Here is a 26757-nt window from a genome sequence, read left to right on the forward strand (position 1 = left end):
AGGAAATCATCTTATAAAGGGTCCTCCAAAAATTATAAAAATTACTCAAGACAAAGATACCTGCTACGCCAAAAGTTTCTAGCGCAGCCTAAATGAAAAATACTTACCGGCTTCCATTTGTATAACGCAGATTTCTATCAAGTTTATTCAGCGTGTCCATATCTTCATCACTTAGCTGAAAGTCAAAAACCTAAAATATAAAATATAGGGATAAAAAAACAAACATTTTAAAGTGTTAAATAAAAAAAATTGACATAATTTTTCCACAATTTTTAGAGTGCCTATAACACTGTATTCTGATCTACAAGGGAGGTTTATGTAAGGCAACCTTAGAAATAGAAGAGGCATCTGAAGTTACTTATCTTAGTCCCCTATTGAAAAAAATTTGCCCGTTAGACTGGGACAAACGGACACATTTTGGGGGGACTCAAGGAAGAAGATATGACGTAAACTTATTACCAGATTTATGTTTTGCAAAATTATGCGTTTGGAAATCTACAGCCAGTGGAATGACTGCCACTAGGGATTACAGCAAGTTTTAAGATCTGTAGGTCACCAAGGGATATGGTTGACTAGAATATTAAAAGCCTTCAGACAAGAGGACAACCACAAAGGAGAATGTTTAGACCTATTAGTTGCACAAGTGAATAAGAAAAATAATTTAAATTTGAAAAAATGTTTAAACTTTTTGATTGTTACTCATTGACATAAATGGGAGAGAAGTTTTCTTGCATCTACCTGTAAGTTCTCCGTGATCCTTTCTGGTGTGAAACTTTTAGCAAGCACCACAATGTCTCGTTGGAGAAGCTGCCTCATCGCCACCTGAGCAGGCGTTCGTCCGTACTTTTTAGCAACTTCAATCAAGACTGGATCTTGAAGGACATAGGGACTGTCTTGATCTATCCTGGAGGAGAAGGTTAGGGTTAGAGATGACATCTCCATATGCTTTACGATGTTGTAGATTGTTCTATGTTCTCCAGACCCCAATGGAATAATTCTTCCATTGCTTTAATTTACCAACTAATATCTCGACTGGATCCCAAAACACCAAACGCCACCAAAACGATGTCATGTGACTTGCAGAACCCCAGCAATTTGCTCTGATTAAGATAGATGTGACATTCCACCTAAGGAAAAAAAGGTTCCTACATTAGAATTATGAAAGGGTACACAAGAATGTTATCGCTAACATTTTAAGAAAAATGGACAAAAATAACAACAGGGGGCATACATTTTTTCAGCCATTAACATGTATTACCTGGTTACAGACTGGTTTGTATTTCAATCCTTCCATGTTCAAGATTAGTTCCAGCTGCCGCCGGTTGAAGCTCGAAACTCCAATTGATTTGGCCAACCCGAAATCTTTGCACTCCTCCATTGCCTGCGAGTCGTAGATACACAACATGCTTGTAAATTTTTCGGGAATCTAATGGTTCGAACTTTCTATTAATCCAACATTAATCAAAAATGTTGGCTAAGAAGTTGGTCAATGGTCTGAAATATCTTGGTTAATGACCAATGACTTTCAGAAAAGGAGAAGAAAGCAAAATGTGTGACAAGTTCTCCTCCTAGTGCACATCCTTCATGGCATTGGTCTTTTCATACAGAGAGGATTGTCCTTTTTGATCCTGAATACTACAAAAGCCCAAGTTTGATATCAACTATGTCCCTTCCTTGTGGAATTTATTCTACTACCCTTTAGGGCAGTGGTCCCCAACTTTTTTGACCTTGAGAGCCACAATCAGCTCTGAGAGGGGGTCACGAGCAACATCCTGCTCCTGTCCCCCTCAAAGTAGTCAACCAAAGCCCCCATTACAGGTATAATGATAGCCAAAGCTTTTCCACAGAAGTCACTCCAAAGCAGTACACTGAGATACAGGGGTTCCCACAATGCCCCAATTCAGTATTCTCCCATCAAGGACTCCCAGTACACTGTCACATCAAGCTTCAAGAACCTCCTTTAACAGGAAGTACCATCCTCCAGTGTACCATACCTAAAACATCTCTAAACCCCTAAGACCAGTATATGTGCATCCAGATCTGCTCTTCTGTGCAGGGCTACTCAAAAATTAACCATTTTGAGATGTTCTCTTCATACCTGTTTGCTAGACCTGGAGCTAATGCACCAAGCTGGCAGACAGCCGTGAGCCACAATTCATGGGACCGCAAGCCACATGTGGCTCCTGAGCTACAGGTTGAGGACCCCTGCTTTAGGGTTTAAGGTAAGTGTTCCATTGGGGAACATCAAGTAGATTTCAAGACTCATTGAGTATTTATGAACATATCTAGTTCCTTTGAATTCTGTGTCCAAGGCATACCCTAACGTTGACATACCCACATACAGGTATAGTGCGGACTCACCATACAATGGGTAAGGAAAATATTCAGACCCCTTTACATTTTTCACTCTTTGTTTTATTGCAGCCATTTGATAAATTCAAAAAAGTTCATTTCTTCTCATTAATGTAGACTCTGCCCCCCATCTTGACTGAAAAAAACAGAAATGTAGACATTTTTCAAATTTATTAAAAAAGAAAAACTGAAATATCACATGGTCATAAGTATTCAGACCCTTTGCTCAGACACTCATATTTAAGTCAGCATTTACCAAATGGCTGCAATGAAACAAAGTTTGAAAAATGTAAAGGGGTCTGAATACTTTCTGTGCCCACTGTAGGTCAACACTTTCAATTATTTTTAAAGATTTTGGCAAATTTTTTTAAATTTTTCTTTTCTTAATCCTTAGGGAAGATAGCCGTAAACATTCTACCTTCCACGTATCCCGGATGTCCGTGTTGTGATAAATCACTTTTCCATTTTCATCTGTCGGATATCGATCATCACCTGGCTTTTCAGCAATTAGAAAATAAATATTTAATATATTGGAAATAGGAAAATAAAATCGCTAAAAAATGCCAAAAAAAAACTACAAAAGGATAAAAATGCGAATCATGAAAAATGCATCTGTATCATGAAATTATCACCATCAGAAAATATGCTCTTGGAATGAATTTTTGTGACATTTACTTTAGATGAGAGATTCGGTTTGAGACGAGTTAGATTCTCCCCAAATTTTCCAAAATAATTTGGATTGGCTGGATCTGATTTTTTTGTGATTCAATACGGTATATAATAATTTTGCTGATCTATAAAGGGCCGGGGAAGGGTTTACAAAAAATTATACTCGCCTAGCCCTTGACCTGTTTTGCCATGGAACCCCGTTCCAATTTGGTCATCTAAATCTGTCCAGTCACCAAACATCCAGTTTTCTTATAATTAATTAATATTAAGAATGTTTTGAAATTCTAATTTGTCAACCTCGCTCAATTTTCAGAATCTTTTTTTTTAGAAAAGCATCCAAATTGCCCTGAAAACATGTGTTTAACACGCTGAGGTTTCCTAGGACTGAATCCAACCCTTTTTATGATTTTTAAAGTAAATACATAATTAAAAGTGTCTTCCGCATATATATGACTATGGGTAAACAGATTGCAACTGTTCTTTACTTATCTGTTCAGTTTCTTCAATGTTTTATGGCATTCCATTTCTATCTTTCTTGCTCAGCCGTGACTTTCTCTCACTATCCAGAATAAAAGCAAATTGGCTGCTGCATTTCCTGCTTCTGCTTTTATACTGGCTTATGGTAGTCCTTCATGATTGTCTGTTCAATTCCATATGATATGATAGCTGTCAAGCATTACGTCCGCTTCACCCATGACCATGTGAGCTTTCTCAGCGATTTGTAAAATTCCAACCATTTTGAGTGAGTAGCGCAAAGTGAATCTTAAATTGCTTGATTTCGCTAGGTTCTGCTTATTCACAAATGTCAACACAATTTCATTCATATTGAGTAATATTTATGTTTTAGGTCTTTACAGAAATCATTTGAGCTATTATTTTCCTAGGCTGGGAATGATTCAGCTTTTTCTGCCTCTATCTTAGAAGAATCCTGTTAGAAATCACCTTCCACATCTAACAAGCTTGAAAAAACATTGGATCATGAACAAGTCTCAAGGGGTGTTTAAGAACTAAAGGGTGAAAAATAACCACAAAAAATAAATTTGATATGAAACCATATTGATTTTTCAGAGATGCCCACCTTGAGTTCCATAGGGTTGTGAATGAGGAACAGGTCAACGTAGTCGAACCCTAGATCTCTCAGGGATTTCTCGAGGGCAGGACGGACTCGTTCAGGACTTTGGTCAGTCAACCATAGCTAAAAAATTCATATATTAAGGATTCGTCAATACTAACAGTGTAATCTACAATTATAAAATCATGGTTCTGTCTCGAATTATCCACCCAGTAGATACTCCTAATATATTGTCACCTTGCTGGTATAGAAGACATCTTCCCTCTTCAGGGTGCCATCTGCAATCTTTGCCCTGATCGCTCGGCCAACTTCGACCTCGTTGCCGTATATCGATGCACAGTCAACATGCCGGTAGCCAACATCAAGGGCCAATTTCACACATTCCTCCCCTTGACTCTTGGGAACCTTCAAAAAAAACCAAGGAATTAACCCATGAAAAGGGACAAATGCGTTATTAATAGGGATGAGGAAAAAGGTTGTACATGGAGATGTTCCGACTTGTTATATCAGTTTTTGAGAAGCAAACAGTACGGTACGTTCAGGATGAGCCTTAGGGGGTGTGCAATAGGATGACACAGGATGAAGAATGAGCTACATAAATAATGGCACCTCTGTCTGATAACCAATATATGTCATAATATAAACCTGATAGCGGTATTATTTGTTTTTTTTACTAGGTTACTGTATGTTGGTATTATTTGAGCAGTATGCGGTAATATTTTCTAGACACGTGTGAATTGATTCTAAATTTTTCCAACTTGCTTTGAATGTCTAAAAAAATTCCGATACATTCCAAGTCCGAATCTTTGGTGATTCACATCATATAAATCTAACAAAATATCAGCCACCCCACAATTTTTCTGAGCCAGGAAATGGGTTACCTCCTAAAATATATTATCGTTGATTCAAAAGTAGTGAGGGGGCGAACCCGAATAGTAAAGTTCAGGGTTCGCACCGAACAACTCCTGTTCGGCCATGGACCCCAAACACGGACTTCTCCAGGAAGCCCATGTTACTGTTTGGGTTCAGCACCCCGAACATTGCAAATTTTCCATGCTGTCATCTGCATGACAGCACGAAAAACACCAGTGGCTCTGATCGGCGTTAAGATTACTACTCACGGTCAGAGAGATGCGGGTCCCAGCGGCTGTGACCGGCGGTAAAAAGTTTACCACCAGGCAAAGAGGCGTCACTGATGGGAGTACTTCTCCCATCAGCCTACACCTACTGTCTCTGATAACAGCGAGATTAGAAGTCGCTGAAAGGAGTGTAACGGGGTCTTCCAAGCTGGGGTACCTCTATCAGTACCACCCCGTGTTTTCGGAGGTCCGCTCTGCGTTGGCTGGAGTCTGAATGAATGACGCTGGCTGGAATTCCTCTGAGTGCATGGGCGCATATAAAAGATCACTGCTTCTCCATGTATTTCCAGTCTGACAACACTTTACTCACAGGACACAGAATATATCACACAGATACAGAGGGCCGGCCAATAGACAAGCGTCAGGCCAGACATGCATTACAAAAGCAGCAGGTGGCCAAAGCCTGCGTATGTTTACTGTGGGAATTACAAAGGTGGGGGAGGGCGGACACTGCTGATACATTAGGGACATGCATCTCACATGGAACCTATTATATATACATATAACTGCACAACATATTCTGGGTGCTGAGTGGTTCTGTAACACGGCTCCCCTTTTCAGCGACACGATCGGCATACACAGTCTGATCCTCAACGGATCGGTTTGGGGATGACCGAAGTTTATGGGGTTGGTACAAGTTCCGTTTGTCGACTTAGTCCATCAGCGTTACCATTTTGTTTGCCGGGTCTGTAGTGGATGGTGAAGTCCAGAGGTTGTAGGGCTAAACTCCACTGCAGCAATCTGGCGTTGTCTCCAGAGACCCGATTAAGCCAGACTAGGGGATTATGGTCCGTTAGGAGGGAAAACTGTCGTCCATACAAATATGGTTGCAACTTCTTGAGTGCCCATACTACCGCCAGGCACTCCTTCTCGATGGCCACATAGCTTACTTCACGGGGCAGTAGTTTCCGACTCAAGTAAGCTACCGGATGTTCTTGGCCGTCCGGCCCGACTTGGCTCAGAACTGCCCCCAATCCAAACATAGAAGCGTCTGTATGAACTAGGAAACATGTAGTTGGATCGGGTGCGGCCAATACAGGGGTATTGGTGAGGGGGTCCTATAGTTGACGGAAGGCTTCCTCACACTCTGAGGTCCAGGTTACCTGGCGGGGTTGGTTCTTACGGGTCAAATCAGTGAGGGGCTTGGCTACGCTGCTGTAATTGGGAACGAATTTCCTGTAATACCCCGCTGTCCCTAGAAACGCCATGACCTGGGTTTTAGTGCGTGGCATGGGCCACTTGGCTATGGCCTCAATCTTGGCTGGTTCTGGTCGCTGTTTCCCACTTCCCACCCAATGCCCTAAATACTGAACCTCTCCTTTGCCCACGTGACACTTGTTTGGGTTCAGGGTGATTCCGGCCTGGTGGATCCTGTCCAGTACTGTTTCTAGGTGATTTAGATGCTCTTCCCATGTCGCACTGTAGATGGCGATGTCGTCCAGGTAGGCACAAGCATAGTCCTGGAGACCATCCAGAAGCCAGTCAGCCAGCCTTTGGAAGGTCGCCGAGGCATTCTTCATCCCGAATGGCATAACTCGAAACTGGAATAAGCCGAACGGGGTGACAAATGCCGACTTGGGAATAGCGTCAGGACTAAGGGGAATCTGCCAGTAGCCTTTGCATAAATCGATGGTGGTCAAATACTTTGCCCCCGCCAGCCGGTCTAACAACTCATCCACACGCGGCATGGGGTATGCATCCGTCACTGTTTTCTCATTGAGCTTACGATAGTCTACACAAAACCATGTAGTCCCATCCTTCTTGGGCACTAACACTACGGGGTATGCCCAGGGACTATCTGACTCTTCAATGACCCCTAAACGCAACATCTCTTGTATCTCTTGTCGCATCCCCTCTCGTACAGACTCAGGGACGCGGAAGGGGTTTTGTCGCAGGGGGGTCTGATCCTGGGTCTCAACCTTGTGTTGTGCCAGGCGAGTGTACCCCGGTCTCTCTGAAAACATCCTCTGTTGCAGCCTCAACAACGCCTCCGCCTGCTGTCTCTCCCAGGGGCCTAGGTCTTCACCCAAGTGTACCTGGTCCCATGTTTTAGACTGAGTCCTTTCCCCTAAGACATCCGGCAAGGGAAGTCCGGCTAAATCCTCTGCTTCAGGTGCACAGATGGCCACTACCTCTTCAGGGCGCTCCCGGCAGGGCTTCAGCATATTCACGTGGAACATGCGGATAACCCTGGGGTCGTCACAATCGGCGACATTATAGGTTGTGTCGGCTATTTTCCCCACTACCTGGTAGGGCCCCTGCCATGCAGCTTGAAACTTATTCTGCTTAGTGGGCTCTAACACCAGGACCTTCTGTCCTATTTCCAAGGTGCGCTCTCTGGCCCTCCGATCGTACCATATGCGCTAGCGCCGCTGGGTCGCCTGCATTTTCTCATGTACAGCCTGAGTCAGCTCCTGTAGGCGGTCCCGGAACTCCAGCACATAGGGTCCAATAGGTACCATTCTATGAGGCCCTCTCCTTCCCAGTGTTCCAGCACTAAGTCTAGGGGTCCCCTTACCCGTCTCCCGTATACCAGCTCGAATGGGGAGAACCCCGTGGATTCTTGGGGAACCTCCCGATAGGCAAACAGGAGGTGTGGCAAGAATTTCTCCCAGTCCCTGTAGGTCCTGTTAAAAGTACCAATGAGCTGTTTTAATGTCCCGTTAAAGCGTTCACACAACCCATTGGTTTGCAGGTGGTACGGGGCGCTTCTAATGGACTTTACGCCACACAGCATCCACAGTTGGTTGGTCACCTCTGCTGTAAACTGGGTACCCTGGTCCGAGATAATCTCCCGGGGAAATCCAACCCGTGAGAAAACCTGGAGCAGGGCGGCCGCCACCGTCTCTGCCAGTATGTTAGGCAATGCAACCACCTCTGGATACCGTGTGGCATAATCTACCACTGTCAATATATACTTTTTCCCGGACGGACTGGGTTTGGCTAACGGCCCTATCAAATTGACCGCTACTCGGCTAAATGGTTCCTCCACAATGGGGAGGGGGCGTAATTTGGCCTTGCATCGATCCCCCCTCTTGCCAATGCGCTGACAACTGTCACAGGTCTGGTAGTACTGACAAACATCATATGTTACCCCCGGCCAAAAGAAGTTTTGTGTCAGACGATGCCTGGTGCGACTGACGCAGAAGTGCCCTGCCAAGGGTATATCATGAGAGATTCGCAGTAGCTCCTGCCTATACTTCTTGGGAACTACCAGCTGTTGTTTTATAGTGGGGCTCGTCCCTGTGTGGTGCTGCTCTGTGATCCAGTAGAGGAGTCCCTGCTTCCATACAAACTGTTCCCCTTCTAGTACTCCTCTCCCCTCCTGTGCCTTCCCACGATATCCCTCCAATGAAGGATCCTCAAGTAACTCCCTCTTAAATTCATCTGGGGTGGCCCAAGAAATGTGTCTGGCTATGGGAATACGTGCAGGGCTGGGATGTCTTACCTGGGCCTCCTCTGAGTGTGATTCCGCCTCCACAGCTCGAGCTTGTCTCTGGGTGGTCACAGGATAGGTCTCAGCCAGAGGGGCCACCGAGAATGCAGACAACATGGGACCCAAGTCATTTCCCAGCAAGACGTCTGCAGGCAAATCCTCCATCAAGCCGACCTCAACAAGGCCATCCCCGACTCCCCAGTTCAGGTGAATCCTGGCAGTGGGTAGTCGATGTATGGCTCCCCCTGCTACACGGACTGCCACTGTCCGGTCCGTCTTCTCTTGGTCCCGGACAAGATGAGGCTTCACAAGGGTCAAAGTTGCTCCGGAATCTCTTAGTCCCTGCATACGTTTCTCATTAACCCACGCGACCTCTCGATGCTGTTGTCGATTATCTGCCCGGGCTGCCTGCACCGGGTCTACTTCATGCAGCACTTCCTCCATCTCTTCCCCCCTTGGTTAGTTGTAGCCCCCAATGCCGGGTCAGCTTCGCCTTGGTAGCAGTGTACAGCAGCCCGGCTAAAGGTAGCTATTCCCGCCTTTGGCCACTGGGTATGCTGAGTCCGCTTGGGGCATTGTCTTTGCAGGTGGCCCAGCTGACGGCAGGTGTGGCATCGCGCCCCAGGGAGACTGTGGTAGTCCGGGTTTCTAGCTGGTCCCCCTACAATCTTCGGTGGTTTGGGGCCCTCCAGGTCCATGGGCGGGCCACTAGTGACCACCTTTGATCCGGAGAACTGAGGCCTCCTGGCATCATGATGTTCATCGGCCAGACGAGCGGCTTCCTCAAGAGTCGTTGGCCGCCTGTCCCGAAGCCAGTCCTGTGTCTCGGGGTTTAGTCCATTAAAGAATCGTTCTAACAGGAAGAGCTGGAGGACATCCTCCTTAGTGGTTGCTTGGCTCCCTTGTACCCACTGTAGCAGTGACCGCCGTAATTTACAGGCCCATTCAGCGTGGGTATCGGTTACGCGTTTTATAAGTCCGCGGAACTTTTGGCAGTAGGCCTCTGGTGTCAGCGCATACCGGGCCAAGATCACTTCTTTGATCCACTCATAGTCCATACAGTCCTCATCAGGTACCGTGCGATAGGCGTCCGCTGCCCGGCCTGTCAGCTTGCTGGCCAGAATCTGAACCCGTTCCTCCGGCTTTACTTGATGAAGGGTACACTGCCGCTCAAAGTCCTGCAGAAAGCCTTCAATGTCTTCCTCTGCCTCCCCCAACTGTTGGAAGGCATTGTACTGGATCTTTTGGTGGCTTACTGTTGAAGGTACCTGGTCGAAGGCCAGAGCTCCCCTGCTCGCTGACTCTCCTCTCTCAGCTGAGCCATCTCCATCTTGGCCAGCTCCACTTTGGTCCGCTCTGCCATTTTCATCTTGGCTAGCTCTATCCTGGTCCGCTCGGCCATCTTTTCCTTCAGATCAGTACGCACATCAGCCATCACCTCTCGTATGATCTCTACTGCAGGGTTTGGGCCATAGAACGCCTGTCTGTTCTTTACCTCCCTCTGGAATTCGGTCTCCTCCACATTCACATTGGGGGGCGCTGCACTGTCGTGTTCCATGATGGCTGCTATCAAATCCGCTTTTGTTTTGTTGCTGGCGATCAACCCTCGGGCTTCCACCAGATCTTTTAATGTAGTCCTCTTTAACTTCTGGTAGTTATTTTCCATTCATTCCTTTCCTCCTGTAGAAGGGGTATCAAATCCCGCTGTCTGCCACCAGTGTAACGGGGTCTTCCAAGCTGGGGTACCTCTATCAGTACCACCCCGTGTTTTCGGAGGTCCGCTCTGCGTTGGCTGGAGTCTGAATGAATGACGCTGGCTGGAATTCCTCTGAGTGCATGGGCGCATATAAAAGATCACTGCTTCTCCATGTATTTCCAGTCTGACAACACTTTACTCACAGGACACAGAATATATCACACAGATACAGAGGGCCGGCCAGGAGACAAACATCAGGCCAGACATGCATTACAAAAGCAGCAGGTGGCCGGAGCCTGCGTATGTTTACTGTGGGAATTACAAAGGTGGGGGGAGGGTGGACACTGCTGATACATTAGGGACATGCATCTCACATGGAACCTATTATATATACATATAACTGCACAACATATTCTGGGTGCTGAGTGGTTCTGTAGCAAGGAGTATTCATCAGTTGGCACCTGTGCTATAAATAAATCTATATATATATATATATATAAAAAAATGAGTGTATGTATGCATTTGTGTATGTGTGTATGTATCAAGCCACACCCACTCCACATAGCCCCGCCCACTCCACATGCAAAGCCCCGTATAATATATATATATATATATACAGTGGGGCAAAAAAGTATTTAGTCAGTCAGCAATAGTGCAAGTTCCACCACTTAAAAAGATGAGAGGCGTCTGTAATTTACATCATAGGTAGACCTCAACTATGGGAGACAAACTGAGAAAAAAAAATCCAGAAAATCACATTGTCTGTTTTTTTTTCATTTTATTTGCATATTATGGTGGAAAATAAGTATTTGGTCAGAAACAAAATTTAATCTCAATACTTTGTGATATATCCTTTGTTGGCAATGACAGAGGTCAAACGTTTTCTGTAAGTCTTCACAAGGTTGCCACACACTGTTGTTGGTATGTTGGCCCATTCCTCCATGCAGATCTCCTCTAGAGCAGTGATGTTTTTGGCTTTTCGCTTGGCAACACGGACTTTCAACTCCCTCCAAAGGTTTTCTATAGGGTTGAGATCTGGAGACTGGCTAGGCCACTCCAGGACCTTGCAATGCTTCTTACGAAGCTACTCCTTCGTTGCCCTGGCGGTGTGCTTTGGATCATTGTCATGTTGAAAGACCCAGCCACGTTTCATCTTCAATGCCCTTGCTGATGGAAGGAGGTTTGCACTCAAAATCTCACGATACATGGCCCCATTCATTCTTTCATGTACCCGGATCAGTCGTCCTGGCCCCTTTGCAGAGAAACAGCCCCAAAGCATGATGTTTCCACCACCATGCTTTACAGTAGGTATGGTGTTTGATGGATGCAACTCAGTATTCTTTTTCCTCCAAACACGACAAGTTGTGTTTCTACCAAACAGTTCCAGTTTGCTTTCATCAGACCATAGGACATTCTCCCAAAACTCCTCTGGATCATCCAAATGCTCTCTAGCAAACTTCAGACGGGCCCGGACATGTACAGGCTTAAGCAGTGGGACACGTCTGGCACTGCAGGATCTGAGTCCATGGTGGCGTAGTGTGTTACTTATGGTAGGCCTTGTTACATTGGTCCCAGCTCTCTGCAGTTCATTCACTAGGTCCCCCCGCTTGGTTCTGGGATTTTTGCTCACCATTCTTGTGATCATTCTGACCCCACGGGATGGGATTTTGCGTGGAGCACCAGATCGAGGGAGATTATCAGTGGTCTTGTATGTCTTCCATTTTCTAATTATTGCTCCCACAGTTGATATCTTCACTCCAAGCTGGTTGGCTATTGCAGAATCAGTATTCCCAGCCTGGTGCAGGGCTACAATTTTGTTTCTGGTGTCCTTTGACAGCTCTTTGGTCTTCACCATAGTGGAGTTTGGAGTCAGACTGTTTGAGGGTGTGCACAGGTGTCTTTTTATACTGATAACAAGTTTAAACAGGTGCCATTACTACAGGTAATGAGTGGAGGAAAGAGGAGACTCTTAAAGAAGAAGTTACAGGTCTGTGAGAGCCAGAAATCTTGTTTGCTTGTTTCTGACCAAATACTTATTTTCCACCATAATATGCAAATAAAATGAAAAAAAAACAGACAATGTGATTTTCTGGATTTTTTTTTCTCAGTTTGTCTCCCATAGTTGAGGTCTACCTATGATGTAAATTACAGACGCCTCTCATATTTTTAAGTGGTGGAACTTGCACTATTGCTGACTGACTAAATACTTTTTTGCCCCACTGTATATATATATATATAGTTATACTGTATATCTAATATATATATATTTCATAGGCACATCTTCTTACACTGCCTGTGTTGCAACCAATCACTAAGCATCTTTAATTTCACCAGAGCTGTTTAAAAGATGAAAGCTGAGCTGTGATAGGATGCTATGAGCAACAGGTTTCCTTGTAGACAGTTGTGGTAACTGAGGCCTATTATTCTTATCATTTCTATGGTGTTATTGTCCTTCTATAAAGCTGGAAATAACACAATTTATTACTGTGCTGCACAGACCACCCTCTGACACAGACTGCAGGGGGAGCCCAGTATCAGGAACTTCTCTTTGTCTGGCATGAAGCATCTCATTAACTTAAAAAATTCAAACACAGATTAAAAAAAGAAACAAAACGGATTTCTCCAACCCAGGTATCATTTTAATCAGTGTAACAGCACCAACCTGACAATGTTGGCTCTGACGGGATGATGTGGGATATTAGGGGTAGTAGTCCGGTGGCTCTGGCTGACAGGATGATGTGGGATATTAGTGGTAGTAGTCCAGTGGCTCTGGCTGATGGGATGATGTGGGATATTAGGGGTTGTAGTCCGATGGCTCTGGCTGAAGGGATGATGTGGGATATTAGTGGTAGTAGTCCGGTGGCTATGGCTGATGGGATAATGTGGGATATTAGGGGTAGTAGTCCGGTGGCTCTGGCTGACGGGACGATGTGGGATATTAGGGGTAGTAGTCCGGTGGCTCTGGCTGACGGGATGATGTGGGATATTAGGGGTAGTAGTCCGGTGACTCTGACTGATGGGATGATGTGGGATATTAGGGGTAGTAGTCCGGTGGCTCTGGCTGATGGGATAATGTGGGATATTAGTGGTAGTAGTCCGGTGGCTCTGGCTGAGGGGATGATGTGGGATATTAGGGGTAGTAGTCCGGTGGCTCTGGCTGAGGGGATGATGTGGGATATTAGGGGTAGTAGTCCGGTGGCTCTGGCTGATGGGATAATGTGGGATATTAGTGGTAGTAGTCCAGTGGCTCTGGCTGAGGGGATGATGTGGGATATTAGTGGTAGTAGTCTGGTGGCTCTGGCTGACGGGATGATGTGGGATATTAGTGGTAGTAGTCCGGTGGCTCTGGCTGAGGGGTTGATGTGGGATATTAGGGGTAGTAGTCCGGTGGCTCTGGCTGACGGGATGATGTGGGATATTAGTGGTAGTAGTCCGGTGACTCTGACTGATGGGATGATGTGGGATATTAGTGGTAGTAGTCCGGTGGCTCTGGCTGATGGGATGATGTGGGATATTAGGGGTAGTAGTCCGGTGGCTCTGGCTGATGGGATGATGTGGGATATTAGGGGTAGTAGTCCGGTGGCTCTGGCTGATGGGATGATGTGGGATATTAGTGGTAGTAGTCCGGTGGCTCTGGCTGACGGGATGATGTGGGATATTAGGGGTAGTAGTCCGGTGGCTCTGGCTGACGGGATGATGTGGGATATTAGTGGTAGTAGTCCGGTGGCTCTGGCTGATGGGATGATGTGGGATATTAGGGGTAGTAGGTCCGGTGGCTCTGGCTGACGGGATGATGTGGGATATTAGGGGTAGTAGTCCGGTGGCTCTGGCTGACGGGATGATGTGGGATATTAGTGGTAGTAGTCCGGTGGCTCTGGCTGATGGGATGATGTGGGATATTAGGGGTAGTAGTCCGGTGGCTCTGGCTGACGGGATGATGTGGGATATTAGTGGTAGTAGTCCGGTGACTCTGACTGATGGGATGATGTGGGATATTAGCAGTAGTAGTCCGGTAGTTCTGGCTGACGGGATTATGTGGGATATTAGTGGTAGTAGTCCGGTGGCTCTGGCTGATGGGATGATGTGGGATATTAGGGGTAGTAGTCCGGTGGCTCTGGCTGATGGGATGATGTGGGATAATAGGGGTAGTAGTCCGGTGGCTCTGGCTGACGGGATGATGTGGGATATTAGGGGTAGTAGTCTGGTGGCTCTGGCTGACGGGATGATGTGGGATATTAGGGGTAGTAGTCCGGTGGCTCTGGCTGACGGGATTATGTGGGATATTAGTGGTAGTAGTCCGGTGGCTCTGGCTGATGGGATGATGTGGGATATTAGGGGTAGTAGTCCGGTAGCTCTGGCTGACGGGATGATGTGGGATATTAGAGGGAGAAGTCCGGTGGCTCTGGCTGATGGGATGATGTGGGATATTAGGGGTAGTAGTCCGGTGGCTCTGGCTGAGGGGATGATGTGGGATATTAGGGGTAGTAGTCCGGTGGCTCTGGCTGACGGGATGATGTGGGATATTAGGGGTAGTAGTCCGGTGGCTCTGGCTGACGGGATGATGTGGGATATTAGGAGGAGTAGTCCGGTGCCTCTGGCTGATGGGATGTTGTGGGATATTAGGGGTAGTAGTCCGGTGGCTCTGGCTGACGGGATTATGTGGGATATTAGTGGTAGTAGTCCGGTGGCTCTGGCTGACGGGATGATGTGGGATATTAGGGGTAGTAGTCCGGTAGCTCTGGCTGACGGGATGCTGTGGGATATTAGGGGGAGAAGTCCGGTGGCTCTGGCTGATGGGATGATGTGGGATATTAGGGGTAGTAGTCCGGTGGCTCTGGCTGACGGGATGATGTGGGATATTAGGGGTAGTAGTCCGGTGGCTCTGGCTGACGGGATGATGTGGGATATTAGGGGTAGTAGTCCGGTGGCTCTGGCTGATGGGATGATGTGGGATATTAGGGGTAGTAGTCCGGTGGCTCTGGCTGACGGGATGATGTGGGATATTAGGGGGAGAAGTCCGGTGGCTCTGGCTGATGGGATGATGTGGGATATTAGGGGTAGTAGTCCGGTGGCTCTGGCTGATGGGATGATGTGGGATATTAGGGGTAGTAGTCCGACGGCTGTGACGGGATGATGTGGGATATTAGTGGTAGTAGTCCGGTAGCTCTGGCTGACGGGATGATGTGGGATATTAGGGGGAGAAGTCCGGTGGCTCTGGCTGATGGGATGATGTGGGATATTAGGGGTAGTAGTCCGGTAGCTCTGGCTGACGGGATGATGCGGGATATTAGGGGTAGTAGTCCGGTGGCTCTGGCTGATGGGATGATGTGGGATATTAGGGGTAGTAGTCCGGTGGCTCTGGCTGACGGGATGATGTGGGATATTAGGGGGAGTAGTCCGGTGCCTCTGGCTGACGGGATGATGTGGGATATTAGGGGTAGTAGTCCGGTGGCTCTGGCTGACGGGATGATGTGGGATATTAGCAGTAGCAGTCCGGTAGCTCTGGCTGACGGGATGATGTGGGATATTAGGGGGAGAAGTCCGGTGTCTCTGGCTGACGGGATGATGTGGGATATTAGTGGTAGTAGTCCGGTGGCTCAGGCTGACGCGATGATGTGGGATATTAGGGGGAGTAGTCCGATGGATCCGGCTGACGGGATGATGTGGGATATTAGTGGTAGTAGTCCGGTGGCTCTGGCTGACGGGATGATGTGGGATATTATGGGTAGTAGTCCGGTGGCTGTGGCTGACGGGATGATGTGGGATATCAGTGGTAGTAGTCCGGTGGCTCTGGCTGACGGGATGATGTGGGATATTAGTGGTAGTAGTCCGGTGGCTCTGGCTGACGGGACGATGTGGGATATTAGGGGTAGTAGTCCGGTGGCTCTGGCTGACGGGATGATGTGGGATATTAGGGGTAGTAGTCCGGTGACTCTGACTGATGGGATGATGTGGGATATTAGGGGTAGTAGTCCGGTGGCTCTGGCTGATGGGATAATGTGGGATATTAGTGGTAGTAGTCCGGTGGCTCTGGCTGAGGGGATGATGTGGGATATTAGGGGTAGTAGTCCGGTGGCTCTGGCTGAGGGGATGATGTGGGATATTAGGGGTAGTAGTCCGGTGGCTCTGGCTGATGGGATAATGTGGGATATTAGTGGTAGTAGTCCAGTGGCTCTGGCTGAGGGGATGATGTGGGATATTAGTGGTAGTAGTCTGGTGGCTCTGGCTGACGGGATGATGTGGGATATTAGTGGTAGTAGTCCGGTGGCTCTGGCTGAGGGGTTGATGTGGGATATTAGGGGTAGTAGTCCGGTGGCTCTGGCTGACGGGATGATGTGGGATATTAGTGGTAGTAGTCCGGTGACTCTGACTGATGGGATGATGTGGGATATTAGTGGTAGTAGTCCGGTGGCTCTGGCTGATGGGATGATGTGGGATATTAGGGGTAGTAGTCCGGTGGCTCTGGCTGATGGGATGATGTGGGATATTAGGGGTAGTAGTCCGGTGGCTCTGGCTGATGGGATGATGTGGGATATTAGTGGTAGTAGTCCGGTGGCTCTGGCTGACGGGATGATGTGGGATATTAGGGGTAGTAGTCCGGTGGCTCTGGCTGACGGGATGATGTGGGATATTAGTGGTAGTAGTCCGGTGGCTCTGGCTGATGGGATGATGTGGGATATTAGGGGTAGTAGTCCGGTGGCTCTGGCTGACGGGATGATGTGGGATATTAGGGGTAGTAGTCCGGTGGCTCTGGCTGACGGGATGATGTGGGATATTAGGGGTAGTAGTCCGGTGGCTCTGGCTGATGGGATGATGTGGGATAATAGGGGTAGTAGTCCGGTGGCTCTGGCTGACGGGATGATGTGGGATATTAGGGGTAGTAGTCTGGTGGCTCTGGCTGACGGGATGATGTGGGATATTAGGGGTAGTAGTCCGGTGGCTCTGGCTGACGGGATGATGTGGGATATTAGGGGTAGTAGTCTGGTGGCTCTGGCTGACGGGATGATGTGGGATATTAGGGGTAGTAGTCCGGTGGCTCTGGCTGACGGGATGATGTGGGATATTAGGGGTAGTAGTCCGGTGGCTCTGGCTGACGGGATGATGTGGGATATTAGGAGGAGTAGTCCGGTGCCTCTGGCTGATGGGATGTTGTGGGATATTAGGGGTAGTAGTCCGGTGGCTCTGGCTGACGGGATTATGTGGGATATTAGTGGTAGTAGTCCGGTGGCTCTGGCTGACGGGATGATGTGGGATATTAGGGGTAGTAGTCCGGTAGCTCTGGCTGACGGGATGCTGTGGGATATTAGGGGGAGAAGTCCGGTGGCTCTGGCTGATGGGATGATGTGGGATATTAGGGGTAGTAGTCCGGTGGCTCTGGCTGACGGGATGATGTGGGATATTAGGGGTAGTAGTCCGGTGGCTCTGGCTGACGGGATGATGTGGGATATTAGGGGTAGTAGTCCGGTGGCTCTGGCTGATGGGATGATGTGGGATATTAGGGGTAGTAGTCCGGTGGCTCTGGCTGACGGGATGATGTGGGATATTAGGGGGAGAAGTCCGGTGGCTCTGGCTGATGGGATGATGTGGGATATTAGGGGTAGTAGTCCGGTGGCTCTGGCTGATGGGATGATGTGGGATATTAGGGGTAGTAGTCCGACGGCTGTGACGGGATGATGTGGGATATTAGTGGTAGTAGTCCGGTAGCTCTGGCTGACGGGATGATGTGGGATATTAGGGGGAGAAGTCCGGTGGCTCTGGCTGATGGGATGATGTGGGATATTAGGGGTAGTAGTCCGGTAGCTCTGGCTGACGGGATGATGCGGGATATTAGGGGTAGTAGTCCGGTGGCTCTGGCTGATGGGATGATGTGGGATATTAGGGGTAGTAGTCCGGTGGCTCTGGCTGACGGGATGATGTGGGATATTAGGGGGAGTAGTCCGGTGCCTCTGGCTGACGGGATGATGTGGGATATTAGGGGTAGTAGTCCGGTGGCTCTGGCTGACGGGATGATGTGGGATATTAGCAGTAGCAGTCCGGTAGCTCTGGCTGACGGGATGATGTGGGATATTAGGGGGAGAAGTCCGGTGTCTCTGGCTGACGGGATGATGTGGGATATTAGTGGTAGTAGTCCGGTGGCTCTGGGTGACGGGATGATGTGGGATATTAGTGGTAGTAGTCCGGTGGCTCTGGCTGACGGGATGATGTGGGATATTAGGGGTAGTAGTCCGGTAGCTCTGGCTGACGGGATGATGTGGGATATTAGTGGTAGTAGTCCGGTGGCTCTGGCTGACGGGATGATGTGGGATATTAGGGGTAGTAGTCCGGTGGCTCTGGCTGACGGGATGTTGTGGGATATTAGGGGGAGTAGTCCGGTGGCTCTGGCTGACGGGATGATGTGGGATATTAGGGGTAGTAGTCCGGTGGCTCTGGCTGATGGGATGATGTGGGATATTAGGGGTAGTTGTCCGGTGGCTCTGGCTGACGGGATGATGTGGGATATTAGGGGTAGTAGTCCGGTGGCTCTGGCTGACGGGATGATGTGGGATATTAGAGGGAGTAGTCCGGTGGCTCTGGCTGACGGGATGATGTGGGATATTAGGGGTAGTAGTCCGGTGGCTCTGGCTGACGGGATGATGTGGGATATTAGTGGTAGTAGTCCGGTGGCTCTGGCTGATGGGATGATGTGGGATATTAGGGGTAGTAGTCCGGTGGCTCTGGCTGACGGGATGATGTGGGATATTAGTGGTAGTAGTCCGGTAGCTCTGGCTGACAGGATGATGTGGGATATTAGGGGGAGAAGTCCGGTGGCTCTGGCTGACGGGATGATGTGGAATATTAAGGGTAGTAGTCCGACGGCTGTGACGGGATGATGTGGGATATTAGTGGTAGTAGTCCGGTGGCTCCGGCTGATGGGATGATGTGGGATATTAGGGGTAGTAGTCCGATGGCTCTGGCTGACGAGATGATGTGGGATATTAGGGGGAGAAGTCCGGTGGCTCTGGCTGACGGGATGATGTGGGATATTAGGGGGAGAAGTCCAGTGGCTCTGGCTGACCGGATGATGTGGGATATTAGGGGTAGTATTCCGGTGCCTCTGGCTGACGGGATGATGTGGAATATTAGGGTTAGTAGTCCGGTGGCTCTGGCTGATGGGATGATGTGGGATATTAGGGGGAGAAGTCCGGTGGCTCTGGCTGACAGGATGATGTGGGATATTAGGGGGAGAAGTCCGGTGGCTCTGGCTGACCGGATGATGTGGGATATTAGGGGTAGTATTCCGGTGCCTCTGGCTGACGGGATGATGTGGAATATTAGGGTTAGTAGTCCGGTGGCTCTGGCTGACGGGATGATGTGGGATATTAGGGGGAGTAGTCTGATGGGTCCGGCTGACGGGATGATGTGGGATATTAGTGGTAGTAGTCCGGTGGCTCTGACTGACGGGATGATGTGGGATATTAGGGGTAGTAGTCCGGTGGCTCTGGCTGATGGGATCATGTGGGATATTAGGGGTAGTAGTCCGGTGGCTCTGGCTGACGGGATGATGTGGGATATTAGGGGTAATAGTCCGGTGGCTCTGGCTGATGGGATGATGTGGGATATTAGTGGTAGTAGTCCGGTGGCTCTGGCTGACGGGACGATGTGGGACTTTAGGGGTAGTAGTCCGGTGGCTCTGGCTGACGGGACGATGTGGGATATTAGGGGTAGTAGTCCGGTGGCTCTGGCTGATGGGATGATGTGGGATATTAGGGGTAGTAGTCCGGTGGCTCTGGCTGATGGGATGATGTGGGATATTAGGGGTAGTGGTCCGGTGGCTCTGGCTGATGTGATGATGTGGGATATTATGGGTAGTAGTCCGGTGGCTCTGGCTGACGGGATGATGTGGGATATTAGGGGTAGTAGTCCGATGGCTCTGGCTGACGGGATGATGTGGGATATTAGGGGTAGTAGTCCGGTAGCTCTGGCTGACGGGATGATGTGGGATATTAGTGGTAGTAGTCCGGTGGCTCTGGCTGATGTGATGATGTGGGATATTATGGGTAGTAGTCCGGTGGCTCTGGCTGACGGGATGATGTGGGATATTAGTGGCAGTAGTCCGGTGGCTCTGGCTGATGGGATGATGTGGGATATTAGGGGTAGTTGTCCGGTGGCTCTGGCTGACGGGATGATGTGGGATATTAGGGGTAGTGGTCCGGTGGCTCTGGCTGATGGGATGATGTGGGATATTAGGGGTAGTAGTCCGGTGGCTCTGACTGACGGGATGATGTGGGATATTAGGGGTAGTAGTCCGGTAGCTCTGGCTGACGGGATGATGTGGGATATTAGTGGTAGTAGTCCGGTGGCTCTGGCTGACGGGATGATGTGGGATATTAGGGGTAGTAGTCCGGTGGCTCTTGCTGACGGGATGTTATGGGAGATTAGGGGTAGTAGTCCGGTAGCTCTGGCTGACGGGATGATGTGGGATATTAGGGGGAGTAGTCCGGTGGCTCTGGCTGACGGGATGATGTGGGATATTAGGGGGAGTAGTCCGGTGGCTCTGGCTGACGGGATGATGTGGGATATTAGGGGTAGTAGTCCGGTGGCTCTGGCTGATGGGATGATGTGGGATATTAGGGGTAGTAGTCCGGTGGCTCTGGCTGATGGGGTGATGTGGGATATTAGGGGGAGTAGTCCGGTGGCTCTGGCTGACGGGATGATGTGGGATATTAGGGGGAGAAGTCCGGTGGCTCTGGCTGACGGGATGATGTGGGATATTAGGGGTAGTAGTCCGGTGGCTCTGGCTGACGGGATGATGTGGGATATTAGAGGGAGTAGTCCGGTGGCTCTGGCTGACGGGATGATGTGGGATATTAGGGGTAGTAGTCCGGTGGCTCTGGCTGACGGGATGATGTGGGATATTAGTGGTAGTAGTCCGGTGGCTCTGGCTGACGGGATGATGTGGGATATTAGTGGTAGTAGTCCGGTGGCTCTGGCTGAAAGGATGATGTGGGATATTAGGGGTAGTAGTCCGGTGGCTCTGGCTGACGGGATGATGTGGGATATTAGGGGTAGTAGTCCGGTGGCTCTGGCTGACGGGATGATGTGGGATATTAGGGGTAGTAGTCCGGTGGCTCTGGCTGATGGGATGATGTGGGATATTAGGGGTAGTAGTCCGGTGGCTCTGGCTGACGGGATGATGTGGGATATTAGGGGGAGAAGTCCGGTGGCTCTGGCTGATGGGATGATGTGGGATATTAGGGGTAGTAGTCCGGTGGCTCTGGCTGATGGGATGATGTGGGATATTAGGGGTAGTAGTCCGACGGCTGTGACGGGATGATGTGGGATATTAGTGGTAGTAGTCCGGTAGCTCTGGCTGACGGGATGATGTGGGATATTAGGGGGAGAAGTCCGGTGGCTCTGGCTGATGGGATGATGTGGGATATTAGGGGTAGTAGTCCGGTAGCTCTGGCTGACGGGATGATGTGGGATATTAGGGGTAGTAGTCCGGTGGCTCTGGCTGATGGGATGATGTGGGATATTAGGGGTAGTAGTCCGGTGGCTCTGGCTGACGGGATGATGTGGGATATTAGGGGGAGTAGTCCGGTGCCTCTGGCTGACGGGATGATGTGGGATATTAGGGGTAGTAGTCCGGTGGCTCTGGCTGACGGGATGATGTGGGATATTAGCAGTAGCAGTCCGGTAGCTCTGGCTGACGGGATGATGTGGGATATTAGGGGGAGAAGTCCGGTGTCTCTGGCTGACGGGATGATGTGGGATATTAGTGGTAGTAGTCCGGTGGCTCAGGCTGACGCGATGATGTGGGATATTAGGGGGAGTAGTCCGATGGATCCGGCTGACGGGATGATGTGGGATATTAGTGGTAGTAGTCCGGTGGCTCTGGCTGACGGGATGATGTGGGATATTATGGGTAGTAGTCCGGTGGCTGTGGCTGACGGGATGATGTGGGATATCAGTGGTAGTAGTCCGGTGGCTCTGGCTGACGGGATGATGTGGGATATTAGTGGTAGTAGTCCGGTGGCTCTGGCTGACGGGATGATGTGGGATATTATGGGTAGTAGTCCGGTGGCTGTGGCTGACGGGATGATGTGGGATATCAGTGGTAGTAGTCCGGTGGCTCTGGCTGACGGGATGATGTGGGATATTAGTGGTAGTAGTCCGGTGGCTCTGGCTGACGGGATGATGTGGGATATTAGTGGTAGTAGTCCGGTGGCTCTGGCTGACGGGATGATGTGGGATATTAGGGGTAGTAGTCCGGTAGCTCTGGCTGACGGGATGATGTGGGATATTAGTGGTAGTAGTCCGGTGGCTCTGGCTGACGGGATGATGTGGGATATTAGGGGTAGTAGTCCGGTGGCTCTGGCTGACGGGATGTTGTGGGATATTAGGGGGAGTAGTCCGGTGGCTCTGGCTGACGGGATGATGTGGGATATTAGGGGTAGTAGTCCGGTGGCTCTGGCTGATGGGATGATGTGGGATATTAGGGGTAGTCCGGTGGCTCTGGCTGACGGGATGATGTGGGATATTAGGGGTAGTAGTCCGGTGGCTCTGGCTGACGGGATGATGTGGGATATTAGAGGGAGTAGTCCGGTGGCTCTGGCTGATGGGATGATGTGGGATATTAGGGGTAGTAGTCCGGTGGCTCTGGCTGACGGGATGATGTGGGATATTAGTGGTAGTAGTCCGGTGGCTCTGGCTGATGGGATGATGTGGGATATTAGGGGTAGTAGTCCGGTGGCTCTGGCTGACGGGATGATGTGGGATATTAGTGGTAGTAGTCCGGTAGCTCTGGCTGACAGGATGATGTGGGATATTAGGGGGAGAAGTCCGGTGGCTCTGGCTGACGGGATGATGTGGAATATTAAGGGTAGTAGTCCGACGGCTGTGACGGGATGATGTGGGATATTAGTGGTAGTAGTCCGGTGGCTCCGGCTGATGGGATGATGTGGGATATTAGGGGTAGTAGTCCGATGGCTCTGGCTGACGAGATGATGTGGGATATTAGGGGGAGAAGTCCGGTGGCTCTGGCTGACGGGATGATGTGGGATATTAGGGGGAGAAGTCCGGTGGCTCTGGCTGACCGGATGATGTGGGATATTAGGGGTAGTATTCCGGTGCCTCTGGCTGACGGGATGATGTGGAATATTAGGGTTAGTAGTCCGGTGGCTCTGGCTGACGGGATGATGTGGGATATTAGGGGGAGTAGTCTGATGGGTCCGGCTGACGGGATGATGTGGGATATTAGTGGTAGTAGTCCGGTGGCTCTGACTGACGGGATGATGTGGGATATTAGGGGTAGTAGTCCGGTGGCTCTGGCTGATGGGATCATGTGGGATATTAGGGGTAGTAGTCCGGTGGCTCTGGCTGACGGGATGATGTGGGATATTAGGGGTAGTAGTTCGGTGGCTCTGGCTGAGGGGATGATGTGGGATATTAGGGGTAGTAGTCCGGTGGCTCTGGCTGACGGGATGATGTGGGATATTAGGGGTAGTAGTCCGGTGGCTCTGGCTGACGGGATGATGTGGGATATTAGGAGGAGTAGTCCGGTGCCTCTGGCTGATGGGATGTTGTGGGATATTAGGGGTAGTAGTCCGGTGGCTCTGGCTGACGGGATTATGTGGGATATTAGTGGTAGTAGTCCGGTGGCTCTGGCTGACGGGATGATGTGGGATATTAGGGGTAGTAGTCCGGTAGCTCTGGCTGACGGGATGCTGTGGGATATTAGGGGGAGAAGTCCGGTGGCTCTGGCTGATGGGATGATGTGGGATATTAGGGGTAGTAGTCCGGTGGCTCTGGCTGACGGGATGATGTGGGATATTAGGGGTAGTAGTCCGGTGGCTCTGGCTGACGGGATGATGTGGGATATTAGGGGTAGTAGTCCGGTGGCTCTGGCTGATGGGATGATGTGGGATATTAGGGGTAGTAGTCCGGTGGCTCTGGCTGACGGGATGATGTTGGATATTAGGGGGAGAAGTCCGGTGGCTCTGGCTGATGGGATGATGTGGGATATTAGGGGTAGTAGTCCGACGGCTGTGACGGGATGATGTGGGATATTAGTGGTAGTAGTCCGGTAGCTCTGGCTGACGGGATGATGTGGGATATTAGGGGGAGAAGTCCGGTGGCTCTGGCTGATGGGATGATGTGGGATATTAGGGGTAGTAGTCCGGTAGCTCTGGCTGACGGGATGATGCGGGATATTAGGGGTAGTAGTCCGGTGGCTCTGGCTGATGGGATGATGTGGGATATTAGGGGTAGTAGTCCGGTGGCTCTGGCTGACGGGATGATGTGGGATATTAGGGGGAGTAGTCCGGTGCCTCTGGCTGACGGGATGATGTGGGATATTAGGGGTAGTAGTCCGGTGGCTCTGGCTGACGGGATGATGTGGGATATTAGCAGTAGCAGTCCGGTAGCTCTGGCTGACGGGATGATGTGGGATATTAGGGGGAGAAGTCCGGTGTCTCTGGCTGACGGGATGATGTGGGATATTAGTGGTAGTAGTCCGGTGGCTCAGGCTGACGCGATGATGTGGGATATTAGGGGGAGTAGTCCGATGGATCCGGCTGACGGGATGATGTGGGATATTAGTGGTAGTAGTCCGGTGGCTCTGGCTGACGGGATGATGTGGGATATTATGGGTAGTAGTCCGGTGGCTGTGGCTGACGGGATGATGTGGGATATCAGTGGTAGTAGTCCGGTGGCTCTGGCTGACGGGATGATGTGGGATATTAGTGGTAGTAGTCCGGTGGCTCTGGCTGACGGGATGATGTGGGATATTAGTGGTAGTAGTCCGGTGGCTCTGGCTGACGGGATGATGTGGGATATTAGGGGTAGTAGTCCGGTAGCTCTGGCTGACGGGATGATGTGGGATATTAGTGGTAGTAGTCCGGTGGCTCTGGCTGACGGGATGATGTGGGATATTAGGGGTAGTAGTCCGGTGGCTCTGGCTGACGGGATGTTGTGGGATATTAGGGGGAGTAGTCCGGTGGCTCTGGCTGACGGGATGATGTGGGATATTAGGGGTAGTAGTCCGGTGGCTCTGGCTGATGGGATGATGTGGGATATTAGGGGTAGTCCGGTGGCTCTGGCTGACGGGATGATGTGGGATATTAGGGGTAGTAGTCCGGTGGCTCTGGCTGACGGGATGATGTGGGATATTAGAGGGAGTAGTCCGGTGGCTCTGGCTGATGGGATGATGTGGGATATTAGGGGTAGTAGTCCGGTGGCTCTGGCTGACGGGATGATGTGGGATATTAGTGGTAGTAGTCCGGTGGCTCTGGCTGATGGGATGATGTGGGATATTAGGGGTAGTAGTCCGGTGGCTCTGGCTGACGGGATGATGTGGGATATTAGTGGTAGTAGTCCGGTAGCTCTGGCTGACAGGATGATGTGGGATATTAGGGGGAGAAGTCCGGTGGCTCTGGCTGACGGGATGATGTGGAATATTAAGGGTAGTAGTCCGACGGCTGTGACGGGATGATGTGGGATATTAGTGGTAGTAGTCCGGTGGCTCCGGCTGATGGGATGATGTGGGATATTAGGGGTAGTAGTCCGATGGCTCTGGCTGACGAGATGATGTGGGATATTAGGGGGAGAAGTCCGGTGGCTCTGGCTGACGGGATGATGTGGGATATTAGGGGGAGAAGTCCGGTGGCTCTGGCTGACCGGATGATGTGGGATATTAGGGGTAGTATTCCGGTGCCTCTGGCTGACGGGATGATGTGGAATATTAGGGTTAGTAGTCCGGTGGCTCTGGCTGACGGGATGATGTGGGATATTAGGGGGAGTAGTCTGATGGGTCCGGCTGACGGGATGATGTGGGATATTAGTGGTAGTAGTCCGGTGGCTCTGACTGACGGGATGATGTGGGATATTAGGGGTAGTAGTCCGGTGGCTCTGGCTGATGGGATCATGTGGGATATTAGGGGTAGTAGTCCGGTGGCTCTGGCTGACGGGATGATGTGGGATATTAGGGGTAATAGTCCGGTGGCTCTGGCTGATGGGATGATGTGGGATATTAGTGGTAGTAGTCCGGTGGCTCTGGCTGACGGGACGATGTGGGACTTTAGGGGTAGTAGTCCGGTGGCTCTGGCTGACGGGACGATGTGGGATATTAGGGGTAGTAGTCCGGTGGCTCTGGCTGATGGGATGATGTGGGATATTAGGGGTAGTAGTCCGGTGGCTCTGGCTGATGGGATGATGTGGGATATTAGGGGTAGTGGTCCGGTGGCTCTGGCTGATGTGATGATGTGGGATATTATGGGTAGTAGTCCGGTGGCTCTGGCTGACGGGATGATGTGGGATATTAGGGGTAGTAGTCCGATGGCTCTGGCTGACGGGATGATGTGGGATATTAGGGGTAGTAGTCCGGTAGCTCTGGCTGACGGGATGATGTGGGATA

The 26757-nt window shown here is 50.0% G+C and overlaps 1 protein-coding gene across 3 annotated transcripts in view; it reads right to left on the reverse strand.

Moving 5' to 3' along the window:
* LOC141083287 (estradiol 17 beta-dehydrogenase 5-like) overlaps window positions 1-26757 on the reverse strand; it is a 36257-nt gene that overhangs the window by 3699 nt on the left and 5801 nt on the right. For 2 of the 3 annotated variants that reach the window (XM_073567467.1, XM_073567466.1), the window contains exons 2-8: window positions 4331-4498; window positions 4100-4216; window positions 2771-2848; window positions 1259-1381; window positions 1018-1127; window positions 739-904; window positions 108-190 (exon numbers count right to left, since the gene is read on the reverse strand). In XM_073567467.1, coding sequence (XP_073423568.1) covers window positions 108-190; window positions 739-904; window positions 1018-1127; window positions 1259-1381; window positions 2771-2848; window positions 4100-4216; window positions 4331-4498 — 845 coding nt within the window. The remainder of the gene's footprint in view (window positions 1-107; window positions 191-738; window positions 905-1017; window positions 1128-1258; window positions 1382-2770; window positions 2849-4099; window positions 4217-4330; window positions 4499-26757) is intronic. The other variant, XM_073567468.1, reaches the window with a different exon arrangement.

Source organism: Dendrobates tinctorius, unplaced genomic scaffold (assembly GCF_039654945.1).
Source record: "Dendrobates tinctorius isolate UK_male_01 unplaced genomic scaffold, ASM3965494v1 ptg000020l, whole genome shotgun sequence".
Lineage (NCBI taxonomy): Eukaryota > Metazoa > Chordata > Amphibia > Anura > Dendrobatidae > Dendrobates > Dendrobates tinctorius.